Below are 18093 nucleotides of genomic sequence, written 5' to 3'. Positions count from 1 at the left end.
CCAAAGCCATGCCGCACACCAGGAGCTGAGCTGGGTCTCTGATATAGGGCGTTCTAGGCTCCTCTGCTCCAGGTGGGTTGCACAGAGAGGTGGAGACCGAGGCCCAAAGAGAGAGACATCCAGAGACACAGAGACTGAGTCAGAGACACTCACACAGAGTCAGAGACCCAAGGAGAGAGGAGAAAAAAGACAGAGACTCAGAAAGAAATGGAAAACAGAGAGATGTACACACAGCGAGACGCAGAGACAATGGAGACCCCATAGCGACAGAAATAGGGACCCAAAAAGGGAGAACTGCAGAGACATAAAGAGAGACCCCAGAAAGAGCTAGAAGGATAGAGGCGTGAAAGACAGAGCCAGAGAAACAGAAACAGTGTTACAGACAGACATGCGCAGAGAGACCAGGAGACACAGACACTAACAGACAGACCCGAGAGAGACAGATATGCAGAGACACAGAAATGCAGAGACAAAACGTGCAGAGACACATGCAGAGTGAAGAACACAGACATAGAGAGATGCAGAGAGAGAGCCCAAAACAGAGAACCAAAGAGAAACCGTGGAGAAATGCATAGACCCAGAGATGCAGAGACTGCAGACAGTGAGGTAGAAACAGAGAGAGACAGAGACAGCGAGAGGCTGGAGGGGTGAGCAATCCCACTCTCCAGGGCTGGCTCCCCACCGGTCAAGGGCATGGCTTGGCAGGGAAGCTGGGAGAGGGATACCAAAAAAGATCAGCGTCAGATGGAGGTGGGAGGTGAGGTCGCGGGCCTGACACCCCACCCTCTCCCCTCCCCCAACACACACCTGCTGCCCGGCTTTAGTGCCTGTTGTCACCAGGGTGGAATCCTGGTGGCAGACAAAGGAGTGGGGGTGGGGAGGAGGAGACAAAGAGATGGACGGAGACAGAGGGGGGAGCCTGAGAAGCAGAGAGAGACACAGAGACACACAGATGGAGAGTCACAGAGACAGAAACAGGGTATGAGAGATGGAGGCCCAGAGAGACACAGAAAAAGTGATGACAGTGATGCAAAGAGAAAGTGTCCCTTGTACCCCTTTAGTCAATAAACAGTCTCCAAGGACCTACTGTGGGCTGAGCCTGGGGACTTCAAAGCATAGAATGCCCTGTGCTGTAAGGGAAGTGGGGAGCCCTGGACTCAGCCCGGGGTTCCAGGGAGGGAGGCGCTGATGGGGTGGGGGAGGGGTCCCCGAGCAGCCCGGAGATGCCTGGATCCCGACTGTGGAGCCCGGGTGGGGGCAGGGCAGCCTGAGCTGGGACTCCCGTCTGGAGAAGGAATTCCCTCCTCCTCCCTCTCCCCCCCGGGGGGCGGGGCTGAGCCTCCGGCTATAAACCCGGGGGTGCCTCAGCCGGCCCAGCAAGACTCTGCCCCACGGTTTACCGCCTCAGAAGGCCCAGCCTTAGGTAAGTCCGGGCCCTGTGGTGTCCTCGCGGGAGGGGGCAGGAGGGGTGAGAGATGTGAGGGGTGTGGAGAAGAGTTAAGAGACAGAAGGGGCATGAAAATCAAGGTCCGGGAGTTGAGAGGCTCTGACTTTAGGGGGACTGAGAATGGAGGAGAAAGTATTAGGATTTGGAGGCTACAGAATATAACACCTTAGGACCTGTCAGAGTCAGGGAATCTCAGAAATTGGGGGCATCTGGGCATGAATGTCAAACAGTCTGGGTGTCAGGACTTGGGGGGTCTCAGAATTTGGGATTTTTGGAATTGAGGTCTCAGGATCAGAGGTCTCATGATTAGAGGTGTCAGAATTTGTAGTGTCCTAATTCGGGGCATCATGAATTGGGCCTCGGAGTTTGAGTATCCAGGTTTTGGGGTCTCGTTATCTTGAGGTTTCAGAATTTAGGTGGTATCAGGCCCCGGCGGGTCAAGATCATAGGATGTCCAGGCCCACATTCTGGGCTGTCAAGACCCGGAGTCTCAGAATCTGGAGATATGAGGACTTGCTGGTCCTCAGAAACCAGGAGCATCGTGCACTGGGGTCTCAGAATGTGTGGGCCTTGAGATTTGCGGGGACTCAAACTGGGCATCTTGAGGCCGAGGGGATCCCAGAGATGGGAGGGGTCTAAGCATTTAGGGGTCAGGATGAGGTGTGTGGACAGAAGTTGCTCTCGATGCCTCCTGTCCCCTGGTAGCTGTGGGTGAAGGTGAAGGAAGGAGACAGGTGGGAAGATGACCAACCAGAGGTGAGGGAGAGTGGGGGTGGGAGAGGGGAGGGGGGGGACTAATTCTCCCAGAAGCCCCCCATCCCTTCTTAGGAAATGTCCTCTGTTTCACCCTGTATGACATCCCCTCAAAATAGCCCTTGGGGGTGGGGCAGCTATTGTCTTCAGGCCACTGTCCCTTCCCAAATACCTTCTCCTAATCCTGACTGAGATCAAGTTCCCACGGACATGTCCTAAGACAAAAGATGACAGCTGTGGTGAGGGGGCTGGGGCTGCAGCCTTGGGACTCTGCCTGGGCTGCCTGGGCCACACCTCCCAATGCCCTGTCCTCTTGCATAGTTTAGGAGTCCAGGCCCCCAGCCCCTCCTCCCTCAGATCCAGGGGTCCAGGCCCCAGCCCCTCCTCCCTCAGACCCAGGGGTCCAGGCCCCCAGCCCCTCCTCCCTCAGACCCAGGGGTCCAGGCCCCAGCCCCTCCTCCCTCAGACCCAGGGGTCCAGGCCCCAGCCCCTCCTCCCTCAGACCCAGGGGTCCAGGCCCCGGGCCCTCCTCCCTCAGATCGGGGAGTCTAGGCCCCCAGCCCCTCCTCCTTCAGACTCAGAAGCTCCAGCCCCTCCTTCCTCAGACCCAGGGGTCCAGGCCCTTAGCCCGTCCTCCCTCAGAAAGTCCAGCCTCCAGCCCCCTCCTTCTGGACCCCACCCCACTCCGCCTGTTCTCTGCGGTCCTAGGTCACATCAGGATGTCGGACACGGAAGAGCAGGAATATGAGGAGTGAGTGATGCCGACTGGGGGCTTGGAGAAGGGGAGACACTCTCCCACCTCCAAAGCCTCTAACTTTCCCCCTCCTTCTTTCCCTCCCACTCGGTCCTCAGGGAGCAGCCAGAAGGTGAGTGGGCAGTGCACTGGCCTCGGGGAGTAGGGACACCCCCCCGCACAAAGCCAGTGGGAGGCGAGGGGAGGTGCGGCCCCTTCCCGGGAGGAAGCCGGGGAGGCTGCGGGAGCGTGTCCAGGTGCTCTCCCAGGGCCAGCGGCAGAGGCGCACGGTGCCCATCTGCACCTGAGGCCCAGAGGAGTCCCTCGGCCCCGGCCCCCCTGGGCTCCTAACGCCCTCTCCTCTCTGCCCCACCCCTTCCAGAAGAGGAGGCTGCCGAGGAGGAGGAGGAAGGTGAGGCCCCGGACTCCGCAGGTCTGGAGCTGGACGCGGACGCGGGCCGCCGGGCCGGGTGGGGTGGGAACACTGGTCCAGGGGTGGAGGCTGGCGGGGCACGGGGGTCCCGAAGACCTCGGCTTCAGTTCCTTTAACAGCCTCTCCCCTCTCTCCCATCTCTCCCCCTCCCATCCCCGGCGTGGCCGCTCCCCGCCTGGCTCCCCAAATCCTCGCTTCTCCTCCTGCCCCCTCCCCAGCCACCGAGGAGACGGAGCCGGTGGCAGAGCGAGGTAACCACGGCTGCTTCGCTTCTCAAGACCGATTTCGGGGGCCCAGACCTCCGCGATGACTCCCTCCCGCCCGCGTAACCCGCCCCAGGCCCGGCCCTTTAAGCCCCGGAGCGCGCGCGCCCCCTGGAGGCCGCGAAGGGAAAATAGCCTCGCGGCGGCTTTAACCCTTTCCCTTCCGTCTTAAAGGGACCGACACCCAAGCCTTCTTCCCCAGCCTGGAGGAATACTTACAGAAGGGTTGGATGTTTGCGGAGGGGCACCACCCCATCCCCCCTCATCTTCGCCCCTGACCCTGTCTGTTATTTTTCTCCTCCATATACATTCAAAGGTTGGGGCCTGGGTGGCAGAAGGGGCTAGCTCTGGGAGTCCCCGTTCCTGTGTCCCCAAGGGGGAGGGGGCCGGGGACACAACTCCTGGGTCACTGAGTGAAGAGAGGGTTTGGGGCCCCTCTGCACTGCTAGGTCTTCATGGAGGAGGGCTGGAGCTCTGGGTGGGTAGAAGGAGGAGGGTTTGGGAGTTTGGACCCCTGGGTTCCCAGAAAGGAGGGGGATCCCCACACCGGTTCTGAATGTATATCTGATGCGTGTGACCCTCCTCCTCCTTCCGGCCATCCTGATTTCCCTCCTCCCCTTTTCTCCTCCCCCTCCTGCCCCCCCCCCCCCAGAGCAGCAGCAGGAGGGAACTGGGCTTCTGGGGACCAAGTTCTGGGGGGTTCCCTCCTCTGGGTGTCTCAGGCCTGCCCCCATGAGCTCTTGCTAATTATCTCTTTGTATCCCCCCACCAGAAGAGGAACGCCCCAAACCAAGGTGAGATCCTAGGGGGTGGCGGTCCCAATCACATCCTCCCAAATGTGTCCCCCAACTCCAGCGATAGGGCCAAGAAAGGCAGGGGAGGAGAGCGGGGAAATTGATATAGACGGCAGGACAGTCAGCAAGGCCCTCTTTCAGCAAACGTTTCTGGAGAACTTCCCACTGTGTTTGGCGAGTCGGCCCCTGGCTTCCCGGTTGGTGAAACAGACCCAGATACAGTGATGGCGGCCCAGAGTCCCAGAGCAGCACAGAAGAGGGCCCTCCCCGTGCCCTAGGCAATCAAGGCAGGCTTCCCCAGGGAGGTGATACCTGAGTCCTGAGGGATGAGGAGTTCGCTAGCCGAAGGAGGTAGAAGGGACATTGTAGACAAGACAGCGGTGTGGTGCGGGCAAGGTCCAGTGGCTGGATCTAGGCCAGTATTTCAGGGAAGAGACTCAGAAATAAGTCCTTCTGACGAGGGGGATCCTAATCCAGGCAGACCATTGGAGGCGTGAGAGTTCACGAAGGAGAGGGGCCCTGGAAGAGGTGACATTGTGGCCAAAGCTTGGAGAGGCAAAGAGGCAGCCATCCAAACATGAGAAAAAACCTAGAAGCAGAAATTCTCTGGGCCTGTATGGGCAGTGGTGTGAATTTCATTGTGGCTGGAGTATAGGGTGCAAGAAAGGGCAGAGCCATGAAGACCAGGGCACTGGGGAGCCATGGAAGTTGAGCAGAGGAGGCATAAGGTCAGATCTGGGTAGGAAAACAAGGGGGAACATGAGAGCACAGATGTACTTCAGGGTCAAGGAGGGCTTGTTGGAGGAGGGATGGTCTCGAGGGTGGAGTATATCAGGAGAAGGACACTGCAGGCAGACAGAACAGCATGTGCAAAGGCCTGGGGGTGCCAAGGTACGTGACATGGCCGGGGAGCCGTGAAATGTGGTGTGCATCTGAGAATGAGGAGAGAAGACACCGGAGAATTTGGCTGGGGCCAGATGGAGAAGGGCTTTGGACGCCGGGATGAGTTGTTTGGACTTTGTCTCAGGGTAGTGGAGTCACAGAAGGATGCTGAGCAGAGGAGGGACAGGGTTAGATCTGGGTGTTAGAAAGACCCCTCTGAAGTCATGAAGGAAGATGAACCGAAGGTGGACAGCTGGAGGCTGGGAGGCCAGGGAGGAGGCTGGCATGGACAGGTGAGAGGAGATGGGGCCTGAGCTGGGCCGGAGGGCATGGGGTGGAGAGGAGGGGGCAGTCTGAGAAAGGTCCCCCAGCAAAAGGGACAGGACCTGGGAACTGCTGAGCTGTTGGATCAGGGGAGGGAGGAGGTGAGGACAGATGCCAGGGTCTCATCTGGGGAACCCAAGGGATGGGGCGGCTGCCGCCTCTACCCTGGGGAAGGCATGGTGTGTGGGAAGGGGGGAAAAACACAGGGGGGCTCTGTTAACAAGTCTGGGGCAAAGGAGAGCGTCTGGGCTGCAGACAGAGTTGGATTCACCAATGGAGGTCACAGGGGTGAATGACATTGATCATGAAGATGTCCTATGAATGAACAAAAGGACAAACTCTTCGAAGGGCTCACCGGGGGACAAGGAGACAGAGATGGGACAGCCAGAGGAGTCAGAAGCAAATCCGGAGAGGGCACTATCTCAGAAACCAAGGGAAGAGAGAATTCCGAGGAAGTGGGGGCCGGGGGCAGGAAATCACGGAGAGGCCAGGGTGACCCCAGAGCAGCCCCGCCCACTACAGAGAGAATGCAAGCCTCGCGTGTAGCTTTAAATTTTTAACCAGCCACGTTTAAAAAAAGTAAAACAAAACAAGTGTAATTACTCTCAACAACATATTTTATTCAACCTGTTATATCTGAAATTTCATTTCAACATGTAATCGATATAAAACATTATTGAATTCTTTTACATTATTTTGTTGGACCCAAGTCTTGGAAACCCGGCGTGTCCGTCTCGCCCACAGCCCCTCTCCATTCGGACCAGCTGCATCTCAGGTGCTCAGGAACCACGTGTGGCCGGTGGCTGCCCACCTGGACAGCACCGCCCGGGAGTTCCGTCAGGGGGGTCAAACCGCTCACAGTCTCTCTCCTCTTCTGTCCACACAGCCGGCCCGTGGTACCTCCACTGATCCCGCCAAAGATCCCAGAAGGGGAACGCGTGGACTTCGATGTAAGTAACAGACACCCGGTCCCCAGGTCCTGCTGGCCCTTAGGGCGCCTTTGTGCAAGTTGGGAAAACGCGCCCCTCCGCACTCGCTTCTTTTTTTGGAGGAAGCTCAGCCCTGAGCTAACATCTGACAATCCTCGTCTTTTTGCTGAGGAAGACTGGCCCTGAGCTAACATCCGTGCCCATCTTCCTCTACTTTTTATATGTGGGATGCCTGCCACAGCATGGCTTGATGAGCGGTGCCATGTCTGCACCCGGGATCAGAACCGGTGGACCCCCGGCCGCCAAGGGAGAGCGCACTTAACCGCTGCGCCACCAGGCAGGCCTCCACCGCCCCCCACCCCGCCCGCACTTGCTTCTTTTGCAAGCGCGTCCTAACACCCACTAGCGGCAGACGCGGTGCTTTGGGGACCCGGTGTCCTGAGCCCCACGAGCGTCGGAACATGATGCTTTGCTGCCCTCTGCTGGGAAGAGACTAAACGGCGGCGCTCGGTCCCCGCAAACTGTCAATCAAACCCGTCGCTTCTCGCGGCGAAGGGCTGCCCCTCCCGACGTCCCGGAGGCTCGGAGAGGTTGACGCCTGGTCGCCGCGCTGCCTGGGCCTGACCGGGCTCCCACCTTCTGTCCCAGGACATCCACCGGAAGCGCATGGAAAAAGACCTGCTGGAGCTGCAGACGCTCATCGACGTGCATTTCGAGCAGCGGAAGAAAGAGGAAGAGGAGCTGGTTGCGCTGAAAGAGCGTATTGTGAGCGGAGGGACGCGGGGTTCTCCGAGTTCTTCCCTCACCCCTGGCCGTCCTTTGGGTCTTGGGAGACACCGAGAGTGCTTCCCCTCCAGGACAGACCTGAGGCTGAAACTTTGGGGAATTTACCCAAATCCGTGGTCACACTCATACTTGCGCGTCTCAGCTCTTGACCTTCACGGGAAGGCGTGACCGGGCGAGTGGTGTTCTCTGCACCCCCTCATTCTTCTCCCCTCCCAGGAGCGGCGCCGGGCAGAGAGGGCCGAACAACAGCGCTTCAGAACGGAGAAGGAGCGCGAGCGGCAGGCCAAGCTGGCGGTGGGTGCCTCCCCTCCCCTGGGAAGCCCAACCTTACTTCTTTAGCTGGACTCTCCATTTTCCATTCTTGATGTTCTCTGTGATCCCGAGAGTCCTCATGCTGTAGTAGTCAAGGATCTTTCTATTGGAAGGGGGGTAAAACCCAGCTCAAACTGGATTCAGCAGAAAGAGAATTCTATTCTCATATTACTAAAACATCTGGGGCATGGCTTGCTTCAGGCATGGCTGGATCAAGGGACTCATAATATCACAAAGACTCAGCTTTTCTCTTCCCATCCCTTGGCCCATCTTTCTGTGGACACCAGGGTGGCCAACTCATCCTGGTTTGCCTGGGACTTTCCTGATTTAAGCCCTGAAAATCCTGCATCCCTTTAGCCTCAGGCAAACTGAAATGTTGGTCACCCTAGTGGACACCCCGTTCTCAGTCAGGGGTGCCAAATGGCCCCTGGCCACTCTGGCTTAAACTCCTCTTTTCTCTGTCTCCTGTGCAAATCCTGGGATGCGTTCAGATTGGAGGAAATCCCTGACTAGTTGAGGGAGTTGTTAGAATGCTTCCACTGGGTTAGGCCTTGGGAACATGACCTGTCTTGGCATCAAAGAGTGGCCCACTTGAACCACTTTTTTTCTTTTAAGAAGAAGAAGATTAGTTCTGAGCTAACATCTTCTGCCAATCCTCCTCTTTTTTTGCTGAGGAAGACTGGCACTGAGCTAACATCTGTCCCATCTTCCTCTACTTTCTATGTGGGGAGCCTGCTGCAACATGGCATGATAAGCGGTGCCATGTCCGTACCCGGGATCCAAACTGGCGAACCCTGGGCTACTGAAGTGGAGCATGTGGACTTAACCACTGTGCCACCGGGGCCGGCCCAAACCACTTGAACCACTTTTGAGGAACAGGAGTAGGGTGGCGTGGGAGGCAGAATAATGATCCCCCAAAGACGCTCACATCCTAATTCCTGGCATCTGTGAAAATGGTACCTTATGGCAAAAGGGATTTTGCAGACAGGATTAAGTGAAGGAACTTGACATGGGGAGATGATTCTGGATCATCCAGCTGGGCCCCATGTCAGCACAGGGTCCTTAGGAGAGGGAAGCAGGAGGGTCAGAGTCAGAGATAATGAAGACGGAGGAAGGGGCCACGAGCCCAGGGGTGCAGGCAGCCCCTGGACGCGGGACATGACAGGGGCGTGGATTGTCCCCTGGAGCCTCCGGAAGGAACTGGCCTGCCAGCAGCCTGATTTCAGCCCAGGGAGGCCCGTGTCAGGCTTCTGGGCTGCAGAGCTGTAGGATAATAAGCCTGCGTTGTTTTAAGCCACTAAGTTTGCAGATTACAGCAGCCATAGGAGACAAATTCTGGTGGGGGATGCTGGACATGCCAAAACCCATCACGCCCACTCACCAGCCCTTTCAGTGGGGAGAGGGGGTTCCGTCTGGGCGAGCCACTATTTCTGGAATATGCCATGTAGACTTTCTGGAACGTGGTAGTGCCTTTGCTAGAAAGTTAAGAGCCGCTTCCTCAGGCTCAAGGCCAAGAACCTCTGAGCTCCCTGCTGCCATCATCAGTTACCCTCCTTGACCCTCTGAGGACAGTCATTCTCATCTCATGAGACTAAGGGAGACCAAGTCCCAGAGAGGGTGAGTGTCTGTACTGAGGTCACACAGCAAAGTCACCATTGGCCATTTCAGGCTGGAGGGATGCAAGAAAGGCAAGCACATCCCTGCCCCATTTTACTTTTTGCTGGGGTGGCATTAAGGCCCAGAAGGAGGAGGGACTTACAGGTGGTCACACAGCCAGGCCTGGAAGGGCCAGGAGGGAACGTCTGCATCCTGGCCTGTTCCCATACTTACTCTTACTGGTCATTGGGTTTTATCCCTCCTTGTGCCCCGCTTCACTCAGCACAGAACTGAGCCCCGCTCCCACATCCCCTCAGTCGGTTAACTCCTTTCTTCCCACAGGAGGAGAAGATGCGGAAGGAAGAGGAAGAGGCCAAGAAGCGGGCTGAGGATGATGCCAAAAAGAAGAAGGTCCTGTCCAACATGGGGGCCCATTTTGGGGGTTACCTGGTCAAGGTGAGTTCAGCCTGCTGGGGCCTGAGGTCTAGGTTCCTAGGGAGGGGGCAACTGGGAGCCCAGACTTCTGGTTCCTGAGGGAGGAGGGGCCGGGGGCCTGGACTCCTCCCAGTTCTGAGGGAGGAGGGTTTGGGGGTCCCCATTCCTGGGTCTGAGGGAGGAGGGGCTGGAGGTCTGGACCCCTATGTCTGAGGGAGGAGGAGCTGGGGGCCTGGACCCCTGGGTCTGAGGGAGGAGGGGCTGGGGCCTGGACCCCTGGGTCTGAGGGAGGAGGAGCTGGGGGCCTGGACTCCTGGGTCTGAGGGAGGAGGGGCTTGGGGCCTGGACTCCTGCATCTGAGGGAGGAGGGGCTGGGAGCTGGACTCCTGGGTCTGAGGGAGGAGGGGCTGGGGGCCCGGACTCCTGGGTCTGAGGGAGGAGGGGTGGGGGTCCGGACTCCTGGGTCTGAGGGAGGAGGGGTGGGGGTCCGGACTCCTGGGTCTGAGGGAGGAGGGGCTGGGGGCCCGGACTCCTGGGTCTGAGAGAGGAGGGGCTGGGGGCCCGGACTCCTGGGTCTGAGGGAGGAGGGGTGGGGGTCCGGACTCCTGGGTCTGAGGGAGGAGGGGCTGGGGGCCCGGACTCCTGGGTCTGAGGGAGGAGGGGTGGGGGTCCGGACTCCTGGGTCTGAGGGAGGAGGGGCTGGAGGTCCGGACCCCTAGGTCTGAGGGAGGAGGGGCTGGGGGCCTGGACCCTCGGGTCTGAGGGAGGAGGGGTTGGGGTCTGGACCCCTGAGTCTGAGGGAGGAGGGGCTGGGGGCCTGGACTCCCGGGTCTGAGGGAGGAGGGCCTGGGGGTCTGGACTCCTGGGTCTGAGGGAGGAGGGGCTGGGGGCCTGGACTCCCGGGTCTGAGGGAGGAGGGGCTGGGAGCCTGGACTCCTGGGTCTGAGGGAGGAGGAGCTGGGGGTCCGGACTCCCGGGTCTGAGGGAGGAGGGGCTGGGGGCCTGCACCCTCGGGTCTGAGGGAGATGTTGGCCAGGAACGCAGACCCCTGGCTGCTGATGTAGGGGTCATTTGGAGGATCTGTCCTCCAGTTGAAGATGTCCCCTTCCCAACTCTCAGGCAGAACAAAAGCGGGGTAAGCGCCAGACGGGACGGGAGATGAAAGTGCGCATCCTGTCCGAGCGTAAAAAGCCTCTGAACATCGACCACATGGGAGAGGAGCAGCTCCGGTAGGTGGGGAGGGGGCTCGGAGTGGGAGGGGCCTGGGGTGAGACAGGGAGATAAGAGGACCCTCACCCAGATCCGGGTGGGCGGAAGCCCCAGCTCTGCATTGGTGCTGTGACTTTGGGCAAGTGTCTCCGGTCTCTGGGCCCCTGTGGCCTCCTCTGTGAAACGTGTCACTGATACAGGACCCACTTTTTGTGGGAGCCGAGACCCATGAGTCTGGGAGGTAATATCGTGGGAAGCCAGGCGACATGGCCCACCAAAATTTAGGAGATGATGCTGACTCCATGACGCCTTGTGGGGACTCTGAATGGGCCTCATCTTTCACCCGGCTTAAAGTCGACACGCTGGTGAGAAATGTCCAGCCCAGTCTCTACCCGATGGAACCCTCTCCCCTTCGCGACCCGTTCCCAGGCCCATCGGCGTCCTGTGATAAGCCACCAGAGGGCGGGCTGCTGGGGCTCTTTCCTTCAGGGGCCTCCTCATCTGCTTCTTGCTGGTCTCCGGCGGGGCCGTGGGTCCAGTGATGGGGGCTGGAGCTCGTTATTAAGTGTCTCTGGGCTTCCCTTTTATCATTTGTAAAATGAGGATACGGTAAAAAAAAATCTTTCCCACAGAGCTGTGAAGGGTTGGTGAGATAACAATCAATGATGATAATAACAATGGCTGCAGCGGCTCCCGGTGGAGGGCTTACCACCCTGTGAGGTAGATGCTATTACTATCCTCGGGCTGGGGATGAGGAGCCTGAGGCACAGAGTGGTTAAGTAACCTTTCCAGGGTTGTACAGCTTGCAAGTGGAGGAGTTGGGACTTGAACCCCGGGAGTCTGGTGCAGTAGCCTGTGCTCTTTCTTGCTGTGTTATAAAGTGGTGTGATGGTAAATGGTTAACAGCCGGCTCTCCAGGAACAAAAAAATCCAGATTTGAGCGTTTGCCCATTTCCACAGTGTAAACAGTCCGACTATGCTGACTTCAAACGACCGGTGTGAGGATGACGTATGTGGAGAAGATGGCAGAGTCGGCTCTTGGAAGGCCTTTGGGCCGGCCTCGCACCCTCCCTCCCCAGCACGTTCTCACAGGGCCTGGCATAAAAGAACACATTGTTAATGTCCATTTTTCCTTTTTCTTCTTTTTTTCTGTCCCCTACCACACATCCACTCATAATTTGGGTCCACTTGTATATATATTTTTGTTTTGTTTTTTGTTTTTGAGGAAGATTAGCCCTGAGCTAACTACTGCCAATCCTCTTTTTTTTTTTTTTTTTCTGAGGAAGACTGGCCCTGAGCTAACATCCATGCCCATCCTCCTTCACTTTATATGCGGGATGCCTACCACAGCATGGCTTACCAAGCGGTGCCATGTCCACACCGGGGATCTGAACCGACGAACCCCGGGCTGCTGAGAAGTGGAACATACGACCTTAACTGCTGCACCACCGGGCCAGCTCAAACACTTATGTTTTTTGAGTCTCTTTAGTTACCTCCATTTTATTTATTAGATAGAGGTCATATAAAAGTCTATAAAATTGTTAAATAAAATATGCCATGGAGGAGGGGGCATTTGAAAGCCATTAGCTGGCCAAACCAAACAAAGAATGTTAGTAGTAACAAAATAAATAGTAACAACTAGCTTTATAGAGTGTTTACTATGAGCCAGGTGCTTTACACCTGCCATCTCATCCTACCACAGCTCAATGCAATAGATTTTCATCAGTTAAGAATATTTGGCCTCTAGTAACTGAGAGCTGACTATAGCAGCCTAAAATACGGAACTTTATTTTCTCACATAGAAGAAATCTGTAGTCCACGGCTGGTATGGCAACTCCCAAAATCATTAGAGACCCAGACTCCTATTTTTCTGCTCCACCACAAAATCACCTCATGGTCCAATATGGCTGCTGGAGCTCCAGCCATTGCATCCAAGCAGCAGAAAGAAGTTGCAAGGGAAGAGTCACCCAATGGCCAACTTTCGTTTCACTGGCCACACCTACTGGCAAGGGAGATTGGTGAAAGTAGCTTTTCAACTGGGACGATTTCAAATAGTTCTGTTTCTAAGGAAGAAAGGGAGTGGGGCTATTGAGCAGGAGGCTGGTATCTCTTTCCCAGTTTTATTTCTACATTTTTTGGAGAGGGAAATAGGCTCCTAGGAGAAGGTGCTTGGCCGTAGTCAGATACCAGAGAATGGCAGAGCTGGGACTGAACCAGGCCTTTCTGACTCCGGAGCCTGGGCCCTTAACCATGACCTCATTCTCCTTTAGGGAGATATGAATCTCCATTTTAGATAGAGAGAAAGTGGGCAGAGAGATTAAAACCCTCTGCCGCAATTCACTTTGAACATTTTGGCCTCAAATATTAACAAAATGACACCAATAAGGCCGAACTCAGAGACTCGCTGTGTGGCTTTGGACAGTTCCCTCAGCCCCTCTGGGCCTGGGGCGCGGCCCGGCTCCCCGCCATGACATCCCTTCTGCCCCGCCAGGGAGAAGGCGCAGGAGCTGTCCGACTGGATCCACCAGCTGGAGTCCGAGAAGTTTGACTTGATGGCGAAGCTGAAGCAGCAGAAATACGAGGTGAGACCCGTCCCTGCTGGGGTCCCCGGCTGGGCCGGCTGGGCCTGGCCGGAGCAGGGCGGCGGGGTGGGCGGGGCCCGGCCCCCAGCTGCGGTCTCAGCATCTCCCTCCCGCCTCCGCAGATCAACGTGCTGTATAACCGCATCAGCCACGCCCAGAAGTTGTGAGTGTCCCCGGGCCTGAGCCCCACGCCCCTCCCTCTGGCTGTCGGGGTTTCTTCCCCACCCTTTTGTTCCCCCCTCGCTCTGCAAGTCTCAGTCCCTCATCCCTCTTGGTGTCTGTCCGTATCTTTGGCCCTCATGCTCTGAGACCTCCATTCTTTCTCCTTTCCTCTCTGCCCTCTCTCTTCTGGCGTCTCCATCCTTGTTTCAGTCCCTCTAGATCAGTGGCTCTGGGGTGGCGATCTTGCCTCCCAGGGGACATTGGGCAACGTCTGGAACGTGTTTGGTTGTCACAACCAGAGGGGGTGCTCCTGGCATCCAGAGGGGGGAGGCCGTGGATGCCGCTCAGCATCCATCCATGCTCAGGCCGGGCCCCACCCCAAAGAGCGATCCAGGCCCCAACATCAAGAGTGTGGAGGCTGAGAAACTGGCGGTCAATGTTTCAGTTTCTGGCTCTGCCTGCCCAGCCTCCTTCCCTCCCTCCCTTCTGCTCTCTATTCCTTTATTCTCTCTCCCTCGCTGTCTCTCTCCCATTTTCTGTCCCCTTCACCCAGCCTTGGCCCCCTTTGCATGTTGCCCACTCTCAGTCACTCATCCCTTCCTTCCCCCAGCCCCCCATAAACACTGATCAGCACCCCAGGAACATCCTCAGCCCACCAAGTGTTAGCTCCTGCATGTCGCTGGGAGCTGGGCTCCGACCAACAGCACCACCCGAGTCAGGGAACCCCAAGTGGACGCGTCTACTGCCTCTTCCTCTGGCGGGGAGGGCGGTATCTCGGGGGAGGGACTTCCTGAATTGAGGGGGGCCCCATCTCAGAGGTGGGGAAGCCCCTCCCTCCTGACACCCTGCCCTTCTCTTACAGCCGGAAGGGGGCAGGGAAGGGCCGCGTCGGAGGCCGCTGGAAGTGAGGACGTGGGGCGGTGGCCCACCCTGAGGTGCCCGGGAGCCCACGGAGTGTTTGTCCATCCATAGCTTGAAATAAACGCTCCCCCTGCAGGCTCCTGCTGAGTTCTTTGATTATTAGCGTGCGCCAGCCTCTCTCAGTTAATAGGCTTCTCATCACCAACTCGATACTGCTTGGGGAATCCTCACCAATCGTTCCAGTGATATGTAGAGTTAACCCTCCCACACTGCCGGAGGCAGGTCACAGGTGCAGCCGCTGTGGAAGACAGGCTGGCCATGCCTCAAAAAGTTAAACGTAGAATTACCCAGAGACCCCGCCATTCCCCTCCTACGTATATGCCCAAGAGAAATGAAAACATATGTCCACACAAAAAGTAGTGTACAAATGTTGGCAGCGGCATTATTCACAACAGCCAAAAGGTGGAAACCACCCAAATGTCCCTCAACTGATGAATGGATCCAAGGGAATATTATTCAGGCATGAAAAGGAATGAAGCCTGACACATGTGACAACATGGATGAATTTCAAAACACGATGCTCAGCGAGAGAAGCCAGACACAAAAGGCTTGATTCCATTTATGTGAAATATCTAGAAGAGAAACCCATAGAGGCAGGGGGTAGATTAGTGGTTTCCAAGGTCCACAGGGAGGGAGGAATGGTGGGTTATGGTAAAGGGACTGTGTTTCTTTTTGGGGTGGTGAAAATGTTTTGGAATTAGTAATGAGGGTTGCATGACCTTGGAATATAAAAAAAACTCACTGAGTTGTACACTTTAACATGGCAAAAGTTTTGGTATGTGAATTATATATCTGAATTTTAAAATGCAAAACCAAGCCAAACAAAAAAATTCGTAAGGTTGCTCATGGCAGGATCAGCTCGGAGACAGATAAATGCCCATCCTTTGTTGCTCTGCCTTTGTGACTTTCCGAATCGGACTCATATTGGTGAACACGTGGGTCTGGCTACTGGGCCTGAAATCCCAAATAATGGCGGCTTGCGCAAGATCGTTGATTTCTCTCACATAGCAAAGTCTGAGTTGAGATGGGTGCCCAGGCTCCTTCCATCGTGTGGCTGCCATCCCTGGGGTGTTGCCTTTGTCCACCGGGTAAGTGTTGTGGACTGAATCTTGCACCCCGAGATCCGCATGGGGAAGCCCTAACCACCAGTGGAATGGTGTTTGGAAGTGGGGCCTTTGGGAGGTGATTAGGTTCAGATGAGGTCATGAGGCGGAGCCCCCAGGATGGGATTAGTGCTCTTAGAAGTCAGCGAAGAGAGCAGCGCTTGCTCTCTCTGCACCGAGTGAGGACATGGTGGAACGTGGCTGTCTGCAAGCCAGGAGCTTGGGCCTCGCCAGACCCAGAGCATGCAGGCACCCTGCTCCCAGACTTCCAGCCTCCAGAGCTGTGAGAAATGAATGATCAGTCATAGCTCCACCAGCCTTGGTTCCAGACGGCGGGAAGGGGCCAAACAGAAAGAGGAGACCTCCTCACCACACTCAGTCCTGCTGGCAGAAGTTAATTACAGCGCCGTCTCCAGCTGCGAGAAGGTTGGGAATGCAGCGTTGTTCTAGGCGGCCTGGTACACCCCACTTGAAATCAGGGGTTCTATTATGATGGGAAAGAAAGGGAGAACGAATATTGGCGGACAGCTAGTCGTCTCTGGCACGAGGTGCCTCACCGAAACCGCCGTTTCTCTGTCCACCGTGTCTTACCACAGCCATCGATTATTTGCAACCAGCAGGCTCTCAGGCCTCTTGGAAAGTGACCCTGCGTCACTCTGCTTTCGCTGCATAACCAACGACCCCAAGTCTAACTGGGTTTCCACAGCAGCTATTTATTTAGCTTGTGGTTTCACGGGTCGGCGGTTTGGGCTGGGCTTGGCCAGGTGGTTCTTGTCTGCTTGGGCTCGGCTGGTCTTGGCTGGGCTCGCTGGGACATCTGCCATCTTCTGTTGGGGCAGCTGGGGCTGGCTGGTTTAGGATGGCCCCTTTTGGGACAGCTGGGACCTCTCTCTATGTGGTCTCTCGTGGTTTTCTTTCTAATGGACGTGCAGGATTTTCTTTCATGCATTTCAGCCTAACCTCGTGCTTCCAGGATTTCATTTACCTCCTGTGGTCATCAGCTCACTCCGATCCCTCCTCATCACAATGCCAGTACTAGGCAATGTCATTCAGGAGATATGCTTGTCTGCTAATAAGAGCGACCCAAAATAACAATGGTTTCAATGCACCTGGGCTTTGTTTTCTCACACGGAGCCTAACGACGAGAGCGGGGCAGTCCAGGGCAGGAAGGGCAGATCCAAATTGCCATCAGCAATTGAAACGCCTTCTGCCTTTCTTCTCTGCTTCCATCTGCAAAGTCACTTCGTGGTCACACTGTGATTTCTGGAGCTCTAGCCCTCACATGTGCCTCCAGGAAGAAGCGAAAGGTGAGAAGTTCAGCTGTGGGCACCTCTCAGCTGAAGCAGCCCCCTTTGCAAAGCCTTTCTGGAATCTCCACCCAGCCGTGTTCATTTACATCCTATTGGCCACCCCACAGTGCAAGGAAGACTGGGTCTCTGCCTTGCTCTTTCCAAATACAATCAGGGTTCTATTTTTGAGGAAGGAGATGATAGTTATGGGCAGGTAATTAGCATTCTCTGACACAGTCCCTTTGGCTACCCAACTCCCACATATAGATGCTGCCCACGGAACACACACATCCACTCCCCAAGGACAAATGCCCTGGGTCTCAGAGTGAGACCAGGCCTGTCCGCCATGCGTGGGTGTGTCTCTGGGTGCTCTGGCATCTAAACACAAAGACAAGTTCTCTCTCCCTAACAAACCCACAGTGGTGGAGAAGGACCTGGGAATTGTAATAACAATAATTTAGAAAAAAACTCCCCTATGGTAAAGAGGAGAAAGGGAAACACACGGAAGTCACTGGGTAGGAACAGAGATCATACATTAACAGCTCCGGAAAAGCTGAGTCTACACACTGGGATGAAATCTCTTTTCTTTTTTTGTTTTTTTTTTTTGTAGTTTTCTCCAAACTCTTATTTATTTTTAAAATTATTTTATTGAGGTCATAATGGTTTATAACATTGTGTAATTTCAGGTGTGCATTATTATTTATCACTTTCTGTGTAGATTGCATTGTGCTCACCACCAATAGTCTAGCTTTTATCTGTCACCACACTTATGCCTCCCTTTACCCCTTTCACCTCCCTCCAGGCCCTTCCCCTCTGGTAACCACTGATCCGTTCTCTCTATCCATGTGAGACATCTCTTTTCTAGAATGCTTATGGCCCCTGACACTGCATTTTGGAGAAGACTCCTTCCTTTAGGATCTCCCTTCCGTGCCCATATCTGAGGATGCCATTGGGAGGATGCCATTGGGAGGATGCCATTCTTGGGATGATTCACAATTTCAAAGCCTGTTGGCATGAATTTAAGAACCCAATGGATATTTTAGTGTATTGACAGTCATAAGCAGATACAATTCTCTCTTAAATTTAAAAGGCGCCTTTGAGCAAATAACTCTTCCAAGGACAGTTTTAAAATAACAGGTA

The 18093-nt window shown here is 55.7% G+C and overlaps 1 protein-coding gene across 4 annotated transcripts; it reads left to right on the top strand.

Annotated features, from left to right (window-relative positions):
* Positions 1 to 1173: 1173 nt before the first annotated feature.
* On the top strand, positions 1174 to 14641 carry TNNT1 (troponin T1, slow skeletal type). Of its 4 annotated transcripts, none has more exons than XM_014856653.3 (14): positions 1174 to 1423; positions 2909 to 2951; positions 3053 to 3066; positions 3316 to 3345; positions 3585 to 3617; positions 4402 to 4423; positions 6516 to 6579; positions 7207 to 7323; positions 7561 to 7638; positions 9595 to 9708; positions 10807 to 10916; positions 13388 to 13478; positions 13601 to 13641; positions 14503 to 14641. In XM_014856653.3, the coding sequence occupies exons 1-14, from the start codon at positions 1189 to 1191 to the stop codon at positions 14546 to 14548; spliced, it is 1038 nt and encodes a 345-aa protein (XP_014712139.2). In that variant the 5' UTR covers positions 1174 to 1188; the 3' UTR covers positions 14549 to 14641. The 4 variants fall into 4 exon arrangements, with proteins under 4 accessions (XP_014712139.2, XP_070355519.1, XP_014712141.2 ...); XM_070499418.1 differs by having other exon boundaries at positions 3316 to 3366; XM_014856655.3 differs by lacking the exon at positions 3585 to 3617.
* Positions 14642 to 18093: the final 3452 nt, after the last annotated feature.

This window comes from Equus asinus, chromosome 26 (assembly GCF_041296235.1).
Source record: "Equus asinus isolate D_3611 breed Donkey chromosome 26, EquAss-T2T_v2, whole genome shotgun sequence".
NCBI lineage: Eukaryota > Metazoa > Chordata > Mammalia > Perissodactyla > Equidae > Equus > Equus asinus.
This window is presented reverse-complemented; position numbering and strand designations above follow the sequence as displayed.

Excerpts from the sequence above, each read along its gene's own strand:
- TNNT1 (XM_070499418.1), top strand. The coding sequence starts at position 1,189 with ATGGGGTGGGGGAGGGGTCCCCGAGCAGCCCGGAGATGCCTGGATCCC. Across the intron at positions 4,424-6,515 it reads GAGGAACGCCCCAAACCAAG|CCGGCCCGTGGTACCTCCAC; the intron begins GTGAGATCCTAG and ends CTGTCCACACAG. Across the intron at positions 13,642-14,502 it reads ATCAGCCACGCCCAGAAGTT|CCGGAAGGGGGCAGGGAAGG; the intron begins GTGAGTGTCCCC and ends CTTCTCTTACAG.